Source organism: Herpailurus yagouaroundi, unplaced genomic scaffold (assembly GCF_014898765.1).
Source record: "Herpailurus yagouaroundi ecotype Mexico unplaced genomic scaffold, PumYag 67209, whole genome shotgun sequence".
Taxonomy (NCBI): Eukaryota; Metazoa; Chordata; class Mammalia; order Carnivora; family Felidae; genus Herpailurus; species Herpailurus yagouaroundi.
The window spans coordinates 420,720-434,041 of record NW_024420049.1 but is presented as its reverse complement, the minus strand read 5'-3'; the positions used below and the strand labels follow the sequence as shown (position 1 = coordinate 434,041).

General features: G+C 36.5%; 1 protein-coding gene across 1 annotated transcript in view; it reads right to left on the bottom strand.

Moving 5' to 3' along the window:
• Positions 1–13,322, bottom strand: part of LOC121024831 (phosphatidylinositol-binding clathrin assembly protein-like) — a 46,300-nt gene that overhangs the window by 17,021 nt on the left and 15,957 nt on the right. The window contains exons 8-12 of the mRNA XM_040467122.1: positions 11,006–11,085; positions 10,099–10,175; positions 5,659–5,742; positions 5,508–5,538; positions 1,028–1,142 (exon numbers count right to left, since the gene is read on the bottom strand). Coding sequence (XP_040323056.1) covers positions 1,028–1,142; positions 5,508–5,538; positions 5,659–5,742; positions 10,099–10,175; positions 11,006–11,085 — 387 coding nt within the window. The remainder of the gene's footprint in view (positions 1–1,027; positions 1,143–5,507; positions 5,539–5,658; positions 5,743–10,098; positions 10,176–11,005; positions 11,086–13,322) is intronic.

Below are 13,322 nucleotides of genomic sequence, written 5' to 3'. Positions count from 1 at the left end.
CAGACTTCAGCCAGGTCACGATCTCGCGGTCCGGGAGTTCGAGCCCCGCGTCGGGCTCTGGGCTGATGGCTCAGAGCCTGGAGCCTGTTTCCGATTCTGTGTCTCCCTCTCTCTCTGCCCCTCCCCCGTTCATGCTCTGTCTCTCTCTGTCCCAAAAATAAATAAAAACGTTGAAAAAAAAACTAAAAAAAAAAAATAAAGGAAAATAAGGGAATACTATTAATAGCTTTATGAACCTAAAGTTGACCCAAACTGTTAATGTTTTTTCATTTCTTCCTTATTATTCCGAGCCCAAAACCTCCTTGCTGTGACCTTTCTAGGTCCTTAGCCATCTGTGTCCTCCAGGAAGCAGTGCAGCCACGCCTTTCCTCAGCACATTTTGAAATTACTTCTTCCTGTTTCCCAAAACCTCTCAAAATTCTCACTCCTAGAACACACCTCAGCTGCATATTAAGAAAACCGAAGTCACTAGGTGCTCAAGAGTTAACATACGGTTTGTTATATCATTGGACCAATATTAAAGCAAAATCATATAAAAATAGCACAGGTCCACATCCTTAAGCCCTTGGGGCCAAATGTGCTTTGGAATTCAAAATGTTTTCTAATTTTTGGAAAAAATAATTTAGAAATTACACAAAGACCATACTAGTAACACCCTGGGGGTTGGGGGGCTGGAATAGTACCCTGTAATCTAACACATTAATATTTCTGCAGCAAAATCCAAATGCAAAATTTAGGTGTGAATATCTATACTTCCATAAATAATGATGACAGCCTCTTTGTAGTTCAGGTAAAGTTTTGCAGCCAAAAGAGTTTGTTGCGAACTTAACAACAACAACTAAAAACTTGCTTTCTGGAGCTTTTTGAATTTTAGAATTGCAGATAATTTATTGGGGACCCATATTTCAACTTTGAACCTATTAGCAACCTTCTCTCAAATCTCTCTGTCTCTCAAATCTTTGGATCTACTACCACCATTCTAGCATTCTAGGTAATAATACGTAAGAAACGTTACCATGTGACGTACCAGAGGAATGGAAACATGGTTCCAGATGGTTGATGTGCACGTGTAGGTATTCAGCTGCCACTTCATTCCACCAGCAATTTCCTTGTCTGAAGTCTGAGGCCACTTCATGTCAGATCTAAGATGGGATTTATAAATCAGCCCACTCTGAAGAATGACAAATCTACCATTTAAACATGAAGTCACAAAACAAAGCCAAAAGAAGCCCATTGGCTGTTTTGTAGATGAAATTAAGTTATCATTACAAAACTAAATGTTTCTGCTGGGTTTTGAGTTCACGAAAAGAATTCAATGGTAGCAGTTGTGCATAAAAAAGTGACTTGAGTGAATACATTTTATTCTAAGCTATTTTAATAGTTTATCTAGAGAAAAAACTAGTATTCTCCCAGGGTGGTAGGTCGAAGGGGCACTAAGGTAAGAGGCAGAAGTGTTGAGTTCTGAGCCCCACGAGGCTATTCACTAGCTGTGTAACCTTCATTAAGGAACTTCTTTTCTTACTTGTAAAATGGGATTTACCTATCTTCTTTACGAATTAAAGTTATTAGGAGACTAAATAATACTAGATAGAGAATATTTTATATAAATATGATAATAAATAGAAAGAAAAGGAAACAAATGCTTATGTTCTTGTCCTAAAAGCTCCTGTTTATTCCATATTTGTCATTTGACTTATATAAGTTTAATTTTTATCTAAGTGATACGGAGTTTAAAAAGTCAAATAATACAAAAAGATCTAAAACCAGAAACATCAGTCACCACTTCCCCTTCCCAAAGGTAGCCACTCTTTTCTTCATGGTATTTAAATCCATAATTCTAAAAAAGAATGTCTATACTACTATATCTTAATTGATAAGTTTAATTTAGAAGTTAGACACTATTGATTTCCTTTGGAAGATTTGTCATTCACACCATACCCTACTTCCCCTCCCACCTTTCCACATCTACATCTTTGAAACCTAGTATATATATATATATATATATATAGAGAGAGAGAGAGAGAGAGAGAGAGAGAGAGAGAGAGAGATGTGTGTGTGTGTGTGTGTGTATGTGTACACCTTATATGTAAATATAAAAACACTACAGAGGTTAATAGCCCTGACGCTAGAGCAAGACTGCCTGGGTTCAAATCCCACTTCAGCCACTTTCTAACTGTGTAAGGTTGGGCAAGTTACAAATTTCTGTATCTCAATTTGCTCATATGTGAAGTATGGATTCATTGCATTCATTCAACAAATATCCATTAAATATCTACTAGGTGCCAGGCAGTATTCTCAGTGCTTAGGATACATAAAACAGATGAAAACATCTGCCTTCATAGAGCTTATGATCTAGTGGAAATAATAACTATCTCAAGTTGAAAGATTTTTTTTTCCTGAAGACATCTCTCTTGGAGCTCTATATCCTTCTGTTCCAATCTAACCTGCTCTCTAGGCCAATTGTACAAATATCACCCTGGGATTTCCATTGTTGCTATATTGGGAATTCCTTCCACCTCTCACTTCAGTAGGACTCTGTTTCCCTGAATCCCATGTGTTCCTCTTTCTTAGTTTTCTGTTTTCTTGGAGCACACCTTGTAGGAGCTTCCTGAGCAAAGGTGCATGGTAAGTCCTTTTTTTTTTTTTTTTTTTTTTTGCATTTTTTGAGTTTTAAAAATGTCTATTTAACTGTTGCATTTGGTTGGGAGTTGTCTGAGTACAAACTTCTAGACTAGAAATAAATGTCACTAAAATTTTTAACAGAGTGAAGTATTTTCTTCTAGCTTCCAGTGTTATTATTTTAAGGTCCAATGTTACACTTATTTCTGATCCATTGTCTGTGCTTCATTTTCCTCAATTCTTGACACTTTAACCTTTCAGTTAAATCCCTATAATATTATGATGTTTCAAAGTTCACTTCTGGACCTACCATTATCCTCTTTACTCTCTACCAAGATGAAGAAATCAAGCCTTATGACTTTAACCACCACAGTGTTTAGGGGCGCCTGGCTGGCTCGGTGGGAAGAGCATGTGCCTCTCGATCTCAGAGTTGTCAGTTCGAGCCTCACACTGGGTGTAGAGATTACTTAAAAATACTTTTTAAAAATCTTAAAAAAATAACTACCGCAGTTTTTAGCTCTAGCTCTAATATCCAGACTTCTATGTCTACCTCTTAGATGTCTCATACATATTTGAAACATAACATGTCAAAAGAGAACGCTTGATTCAACTTGCCTACTCCAACTGTTTCTCCTTCAATCTCTCCCATCACAATACATGACTTTACTATCCATGCAGCAGCTCAAACCAAAAACTTAAGCAGCATCCCTAATCCTTCTTATTCTGTCAACCCTACCTTCGAAACACGTCTCAGATGCATCCACTTTTCATTACATCGCCTCTACCACTACCATCCCACAGTAGGTGTTTCAGACAGCACACTCCAAGAAAAAAAGGAGGAGTCTATGTAGGTAGCGTAATTTTTAAATATATTCCTAGATTTTATTTGTGAATCCAACCAGGAACCCATGATGCATCGGCAGATCTGTAATTCCTTTTTTAAAAATTTATGTGGTGTTTGCTCCATGCATGTTTCCGCTTCTTGGATGAATTTGTTTATATTTTGCTTGGAAATCAATTTACTCCAAATTTCAAATATGCTGTTGCCACAGTGCTGCATAAAATATTCGCTTTTACTTATTTTAATATCGCCTACATCTGTGGTCATGTCAGCCCTCTCAATTTCATGTTGTTACACTTTTACATTTCCTTTTCTGTTTAGTCATGGGAGCTTATTTTATTAGACTTTAAAAAGAAATAATTTTTGCATTTATTTTTGTTTGCAATTTTACTAATTTGAGCTTTTATCTTTATAAATTTTATTTTTTATAATTTTATATAGATTTTCTTAAGACAAAAACTAAATGTTTATTAATTTCTCTTTTTTGGCAATGATGAAATTTTCCTCTGCGTTTAGCTTCCAACAGTTTGATAACTTGCCTTTGGCTTTCCTCTTTGGCAAAGTTATGGGCTATTTATTTGTTTATTTATTTAAATTAAAGTTAGTTAACACACAGCATAGTATTGGCTTCAGGAGTAGAGCCCAGTGATTCATCACTTACCTATGACACCAACTGCTCATCCCAACAACTGCCCTCCTGAGTGCCCATCACCCCTTTAGCCCAACCCTCCACCCACCTCCCCTGCAGCAACCCTCAGTTTGTTTTCTATACCTCAGAGTCTCTTATGGTTTGCCTCCCTGCCTGTTTTTATCTTCTTTTTCCTTCCCTTCCCCTATGTTCATCCATTGTGTTTCTTAAATTCCACATGAGTCAAGTTATGATACTTGCCTTTCTCTGAGTTATTTCATTTAGTATAATACACTCTAATTCCTTCCATGTTGTTGCAGATGGCAAGATTTCATTCTTTTTGATCGCCAAGTAGCACTCCATTGGATATATGTACCACGCCTTCTTTATCCATTCATCAGTCAGTGGACATTTGGACTATGTTTTTAAACTTATAAATAGTTAAGATCCATGGTCAACTTTTTATTAATGAGTTATGATTTCATTAGATTATGAGAGAATATAGCCTGTAAAATTCTGTAGTTTTTTGCCAAGGTGTGATTGCTTTGAAGAAAATGAACATTCCGTGTGTGTGTGTGTGCGTGCGCGCACTCAGGTTTATTATTTACTATGCATTATTCAAATTCCTCTGTGTCCTTACTCACGTTTTGCTTACTAGATCTATCCAATAATGAAAGAGGTGGTTTGAAATCACTGCTTATAATTGTATTTTTCTTAAATTCTCCATGTATTTCTAATAATTTTTGTTTCATGTATTTAACTTTGTGTATACACAAAATAGTGCCTCCATAGTGTCTTTTATCATTGTAATGGTATCCCTCCTAATCTGTGTAGTGTTTTTAAACTTACATCCCACAGTATTTGTTGTTAATATTATCACTTCTGCCTTCCTTTGGTTTTCATTTGCCTGCTTTTGGAAGTTTTTTTGGCTGAAAATGTAGGGATTCACTCACTGAAGTAACGCTGACTATCTTAAAATGCCGAGAAGTTCCAACTGGTGGTTTTACAGCCTTTGTTTAATAAAATAAAAAATAAGTATTAGTCACTTGAGTCTATATAATAAAGAAAAGAACCAAGAGTACAAAACCACGAGGAATGCCTATGTTTAAGACATGCTTAGAAAAACAGATCCTCCAGATGAACCATTGAAGGGATTGTCAGAGGGGTAGGAGGAGAACTGTGTGATATATTATATGGTACACTTTCACCAAGAACATCGCCTATGAAAATTGGGATAGTATATAACAAATTCTCTATATTAATTATTGAAGGAAAAAATTCTCATATTATAGAGTTTTTTAACAAATGATTTCTATATAGAATCTAAAATAATTACTTTTTTGGTTGTTATTCTCATGAGTCTCTTCCTCTAACATGTATGTTATTATTGGCTGTACTTTTTAAATACTAAAATCTTACTTGTTGACTGGACTTTCTCCGAAGTTAAGATCTGTTTCACAAAACAAACAAATTTCACATTATTTTTGTATACTTTTTCTTAAAATAAATTTAAATATGAATATATATACATATACATATATATAATATTAATTTAAAAATAGATGCTTACTTCCTGCAAGGCTAGCAGGCAAGCCATCCAGATTGTTTGCAATGGTTTTTCCACCTTGCTGTTTGGCTCCAACACGTTTGCGGACTTGTGAATATAATGTTTGTTATATCATATAGGGAAAATAATCTGAAAATAAGAAACAGAATTAGATGAAAACCTAAAGCAAATTTATATCAACACAGTAATGATACATATGTACCTCCCATTACAAAATAATAGCACATAAAATTATTAGGTTAATGACTATAAATAAAGTCATGTTAAATTACTCATTAAATACATTTTAATTGAGCACTTCTTAGATACCATACTCAGTGCTGAAGATACAGTGAAGAAATAAGAAAAAACTCCCTGCCTTCATGCAGCATATATTCCATTGGAGACAAAATAACCAAGGTAAATGAAGCATATGTTAGCTTGTGGTAAGTGCTAAGGGAAAAATATCAGAGAGAAAGGTATGATATGTCGGTAGGGGAGGGGTATTTAACTTTTAGATAGGGAAAGTTCACTGAGAAGGGGACTTTTAAGTAAAGACCTCAAGTATATGAAAGTAAACCATGTGCATCCAGCAGAAAGAACAGCATGAACAAAGGCCCTCAGGAATAATAATGAGGCAAATGTGTCTGAAGTTAGAGTAATCAAAGGGGTCAGAAAGGCAACTGAGGTCCTTGTAAAGAATTGTAAGGACTTTGCATTTTACTCTGAGGCCACCATCTTAGGCCAACTTCCCTGAGATGGGGAAACCACTGGAGAGATTTGAACAGAGGAGAGACATGATCTGGTTTTTTTGTGATGTTTGTTTATTTATTTATTTATTTTATTTATTTATTTTGAGAGAGAGAGGGTGAGTAGGGAAGGAGCAGAGAGAGAGGGAGAGAGAGAATCCAAAGCCAGTTCTGCACTGTCAGCACAGAGCCCAACGAGGGGCTCAATCCCATGAACCATGAGATCATGACCTGAGCCAAAATCAAGAGTTGGATCCCTAACCGACTGAGCCACCCAGGCACCCCTATCTGATTGGTATTTTAATGAGATCACCCTGTTATGTAAAGAAGGACTGCAGGGCAAGGGAAGAAGCAGGGAGGTGGTCTGAAAGCCCTTGTAGTGGTCCAGGTCAGAGATGATGGTAACGTTAACTAGGGTGGTAGCACTGGAGATAGTGAGAAGTGGTCAACATTTAGATATATTTTGAAGGTAAAACCAACAGGTTTGCGGTAGAGTATCAGAAGCTTAGTTTTGGACATAGTGAGTTTTAGAACCCTACTAGACAATTCAAGTGAAATCACCGAATAGACACTTGGATACCAATTCTGAAGTCCAAGAGAAATGGCTGTAGCTAGAGATACTAATTTGGGGGTCCTTATCACGTAAACAGTGTTTAAGGCCTTGAGCCTGGATGAGGTCATCTAGGAATGAGTAAGTATATGTAAAGAAGAGAAATGAGGATAAATCAGTAAAAAAAAAAAAAGTCTAAAAAGGAGCCAAGAGTTACATAAGAAGAAAACCAATAGGTAAACTTAAGAAAGTGTATCAAAGAGGTGGGAGTGATGAACTGAGGGGACCCAATAAGATGAAGCCTGAGTAATCACCATCAGATCTTGCAATGTGGAGGTGACTGATGACTTTAATAAGACTCATTTAGTGGTGTACGAGCTAAAAATAGTGCTTAATGTGGTTTATGAGGAAATAAGGGAAATGTTCACACATGATTCTTAGGAACTGTATGAACAAGTGGACAAAATAATCAATGAAGACACAGAGGATCTGAAAAAAACACAATTAACAACTTCAGCCTAACGGACATACACAGAATACTGTATCTACCAACAAAGGATGCAGTTTTCCAGTGCACATAAAACTTCTACCAAAAAGAAAACTGATTACATGCTGGGCCATGAAGGAAGTATCAACAAATTCCAAAGGACTGAAATTACAGCGAAGGTTCTCTGACCTAATGCAACCAGGCTACAATTTAGTAGCAAAAAAAGATCATTAGAAGATCCCCATATGTCCAAAAGATACATGGAACGATGCTAAACACCGCTCATCATCAGGGAAATACAAATGAAAACCACTATGAGACACCACCTCACACCTGTCAGAATGGCTAAAATGAACAACTCAGGAAACAACAGGTGTTGGTGAGGATGTGGAGAAAGGGGAACCCTCTTGCACTGCTCATGGGATTGCAAACTGGTGCAGTCACTCTGGAAAACAGTACCAATGTTCCTGAAAACATTAAAAATAGTACTACCCTATGATCCAGCAATCACACCACTGTATATTTTCACAAAGAATACAAAAACACTAACGCAAAGGGATACATGTACCCGTATGCTTACAGAAGCACTATCTACAATAGTCAAGCTATGGAAGCAGCCCAAGTGTCCAGTGATAGATGAATGGATAAGGAAGGTGTGGTTTATCTATACAATGGAATGTTATTTGACCATAAAAATAGAATAAAGTCTTGCCATTTGCAATGACACAGATGGAGGTAGTGAGTATTATGCTAAGTGAAATAAGTCAGTCAGAAAAAGACAAATACCTTATGATTTCATCATATGTGGAATTTGAGAAACAGAACAAACAAAGGACAAGGAGAGACAAACCAAGAAATAGACAGACTGATTGATGGTCACCAGAGGGGAGGTGGGAAGGACGAATGGGTAAAATAGGTGATGGGGATTAAGGAGGGCACTTGCGATGCGCACCGGGTGTTGTATGGAAGCGTAGAATCACTATATTGTACACTTGGAACTAATATAACACTGCATGTTAACTATACTGAAATTAAAATGAAAAACTGAATAAAAAAGATCCCCATTCCCCATATACATGAAATTTTGAAATGCACTTCTAAGTAACACATGGGTCAAGCCCTGTTCTAAGCATTCTACAGGTACTGATTCATTTATCCTGAGAGCAACCTTATGAGGATCAGGAAGCTGAGGTACAGAGAGGTTAAGTAGTCTGCCCTAAGTCACACAGTCTATGAATGCTAGAGTGAAATTTGAACCCAAGCACTCTGGTTTCATGGCAGGTACCTTTAAACCACTGATTTGAGAGAAAAAGTGGTTTCAGCTGCTCATAGGGTTGTCAGTAGAATCGGTTCAAGCAATGAGAGTCAGGCAACCCATAGGCCTTTGTAATAGCGTAGTAGTAGTTCCCCATTCTCCCTACCCTTGACTTGGAATTCACATTCACATCAGGCTGAATCCACAGCTTGTCAAATACTATATTTAACTGTCTTGTAACATCTGTCATAAGTGCTCATGACTCCCGTAGGGACTCAGCAAAGTAGTCATTCTTTTGGAGTATACTATACAAAAATGTATACTCTTTTGGAGTATACTATACAAAAATGTGCCACTTTTGCTATAATATGGTTTCATTCAAAGGACTTATTATGTTCCTCATAGTTTTGGTCAAACTTACCCATTCAAAGTGCAGAAGGTTTGTCCATTAAGAATATATGTACAAAAGAAAAGCAAAAACATTTAAAATGGATACAGTTTAAGTCTTCAAGTTAAATTAAGAACTTTAATTTGAACACATATAAACCCTATGATAATATAGCTCATTATTACTGGATTTGTGACTAGAGGATTAAGTAACATCATCGAAACACAATCACCCATTAAAAAAACAGAATATGGCTGATTATGAACTGTCATGTGCCAGTAAATGTGTAACAACCAGCTCTCCAAGAAAAACAAAAGGCCTGTTTTGTAGTGTTTGTCCATTTCTGTCGTGTAAATACTTCCATCATGGCCAATTTCAAGTTACCAATGTGACATCAACCAGCTTGCAAAATTCCTGAAAATTCAGCAAACTACCGAAGTATGAGGCAAACTAACCTTAAGAGGTTACAAAGGACTTCCATGTTAAGCGTAACAAGGTATCACACTGTATGTGTTTCTTTGTTAAATTTATCTTTTAATTAGTAATTGTTTACATGTACAAAATTCAAGTTACAAAATTGTGTACAATGAGGACTCTCCCACCCATCCTTTCCATGAACCACCAAGTTCTTGGAGGCAGTGCATTTTATTCATTTCTTGTATATCTTTCCAGAAGTATTCTTTAAGAAATTTACAAACATATATATCCTTTTTTCTGTTTTAAAAACAAAGATGGGAGTATACTATACTTTGTGTCACACCTTGCTCGTTTTTTATTTAACAATATATCTTGGAAATATTTCTATTTCAATACATAAAAACAAGCCTCTTATTGTATTGGATATCCCTGTTCATATATCATTTCGCAATCCTGAATATATGCATTGAATAAATTCCTACAAATGAAACCACTTGGTCAGAGACTGCTTCAGGAGGAGGCAGCACACATAGTAGGTGGTTAAGCAGCAGAATAATTAAAGACTCTAATCCTGTTCTCAGTGATTACTGACATAATCATATAATCGAGTTAGGTTACCTGAGAACCAAGCTCTGCTTGTTGAAGTTTTCACAACTGGATTATTTGGGATGGGGGGAATCAATGCGTGCTGAAGACTTAAAAGATTACAAGAAAAATGAGGCATACTGGAAAATAAATAGAATCACATATATCCCACCCAGCTGCGCATACATTTCCTTAATTTAACCATCTATCCATCCATTAATCCATCCATCCAACTATATACTAATTATACATCTGTGATAAAGAGAATAGTCAACAGACTTGTTGTCTAATACAATGTGATAATATAAGTCAATTATAATCAACATAACCTAGTAAGTGGAATGAATGAATAATACATGATCTTTATAGAAATTCTGAAAAATACTGAAAAGTAAAAAGAAAAAAGAAAAAATTGAAATCAACCATAATTTTTCCAATCAGAAATAGCTAACAAACATTTGAAGCATTATACCTCAAAATGTGTATTATTTAATTTGTGTATATACACACATATACAGAAGAGTGCAGGTCTGTGTGTATGTGCATATATGTGTGTGTACACACACACGTCTTGAATGTTACTATGCACGCTGTTTTGTGGATAAGCATTAAATCATTGTCTACAACAGTTACTCTCACTAGGGAAGCCTCTAAGGGAGGAAAACAAATTCTGCAAAAGAGGGTTTGTTCCAGTCCCAACTTCTGAATTTGAGACTCACTCAACGTAATAAAAGCTGTTCCCTTGGGAAGCATGTCAGCCTTGTGGAGAGTATGGAATCCCATAAAAGACTGAAAACCTCTATTCCATTTAAAACTGCTACATAGTGTTCCAGCAGGTTCAAAGCCCATGATTTACTTAGTCACTTCCATGTTGTTAAAAGGAAGGAAATTATTTACATAGAAACAAAATTAATTTATAGTAAGGCATTTATTAACTTACCTGTAAGGAGGTAAACTGTCATTTTTCTCTTCCAAAGAAGCTAAATGCTGTTTTAGGGCTTCAAGTAAACTGTAGGGTGCCTGAAGATCAAGTTTTTGTGGAAGACTTATTTTCTGATAGTTCTTAGCAAATCCATACTCTCCTACATCATAAAAAGGTTCTGAACAAAAACTAAGACACCTATATAGCAAAGGTATTAAAGGTAAATACAGATGGCCTTTGAACAATGTGGGGATTAGGTACACAGACCCTTGTGCAGTTGAAAATCCATGTATAACGTTTGACTCTCCAAAAAGTTAGCCACTGATAGCCTACTATTGATTGGAAGCCTCACCAACAATATAAACAGTTGGTTACTGTAGATTTCGTGTGTTATACATATTATATGTTCTATTCTTACAATAATACCTAACTTTCCTTAATTTTTTCAGTTTTTCTAGGTGATGAAGTTCATCCATGAGTTTTTTCAAATTGCTGCAAATCTCCAAAAAATTTTCCAATCTATTTATTGAAAAAACTCCACATATAAGTGGACCTGCATAGTTCAAACCCATGTTCAATTGCTACAAGTAAATTCATTATGAAAAGCAGCATCTTGGTGGCAAATAAGATTTTCAAACTATGCTTTTATGTACATTTTTTTTAAATGACAAAAGGACTGGTAAAACATCTCTCTCTTTTGGGGAAGACATCAGACTTCCAATCATTCATTATTTTTGGTTCCTTCATGAGTCACCAAGTCACTACATAAATTTAAGTAAAACATTAAGCCTAATGGAGAAGAGGGAGAAAGGGAGAGAAGGAAACAGAGAGAGAAAGAAAAAAAAGGGAGAATCTCACTCATATTAGCACATTCAATCATGGTTTTTGGTCTCTGCTGAAATGTCACCTCCTCACCGATATAAAATAGTAGCTACCAATAGTCTCTTTACCCTCACTATGTTTTACTTTTCTTCACATCACTTACCTTCACTGAAACTATAGGTTTCTTTCTCTTTTTTACATTTTATTTATTTTTGAGACCAAGAGAGACAGAGCACAAGTGGGTGAGGGGCAGAAAGAGAGAGAGAGAGGGAGACACAGAATCCAAAGCAGGCTCCAGGCTCTGCAGCACAGAGCCCGACACGGGGCTCAAACTCACAGACCGTGAGATCCTGACCTGAGCCGAAGTCAGACACTTAACCGACGGAGCCACCCAGGCGCCCCTAGGTTTCTTTCTATGTATGTTTATTGTCTGCTCTCTTGCAATAGAATATGAGGGTTTGGCACATAGTAAGTGCTTAATTAATATTTGCTAAATGAATGTGGATACATCTTTTCATTCCCAACCCCCATTAAAAATGGAAAAAGTGTGCTTCTTATATAAGATCTGTTCCCAAAGGAGTTTTACATAACCCACCATTTCTCTCCTGATCCAATCACTCACTCTGAAGCAAGTTTACTGATAAACTACTACAATACATTAGACCCTCGGGATACAGCCAAGAATCTGGTCCCAGGCTTCATGACCTGGGAAGCTCCAGTCTACAGATCTAGGGGAGGAGAACTATCAAAGAATCACACGAATAAATGTAAAATCAAAGTTGTGAAAAGTACTATGAAAGAAGGGTACATGATATTCAGCTAGCGTTTAAGTTGCGGAATCTGATCACGTCAAGGAGGTCAGAGAAGCAAGTCCTCCTGAAGAAAGCAACAGGCGAGTTGAGATCTGAAGGATCTCCAGAAGATAAGTAGGGTAGTAGGAGAAGAATGAGAATCACAGGTAGAACATGTGCAAAGACCCTGGGAAGGTCACATAGCACAGACCGAGAATATAACCGTGCACCATGTTGCTAGAGCAGAGAGCAAAGGGAAATGTGGGGGAGATGAACCTGGAGAGTAGGTAAGGATTCAACAATGGTGACCACTGGAGGACCTTTTTTTTTAATTTCTTTTTTTTTTAATTTGAGTATAGTTGACACAGGATGTTACATTAGTTTCAGACATAGAACATAGTGATTCACAAGTGCACATGTTCTGCTATGCTGACAGTTGTAGCTAGTATCTACCACCATGAAATGCTAGCGCAATACAACTGACTATATTCCTGTGTTGTAGATTTTATTCTTGTCACTTATTCACTTCATAATTGGAAGCCTGTATCTCCCACTCTCCTTCACCCATTTTGCCCCTACTCCTACCACCCTCTCCTCTGGCCATAATCAGTTTGTTCTGTGTATTTACAGCTCTTTTCTGCTCTTTGTTTATTTACATGCTGCCTGATTCCAAAATATATTACAAAGATATAATTAAAACAGTGTGGTATTAAGTTCAGACA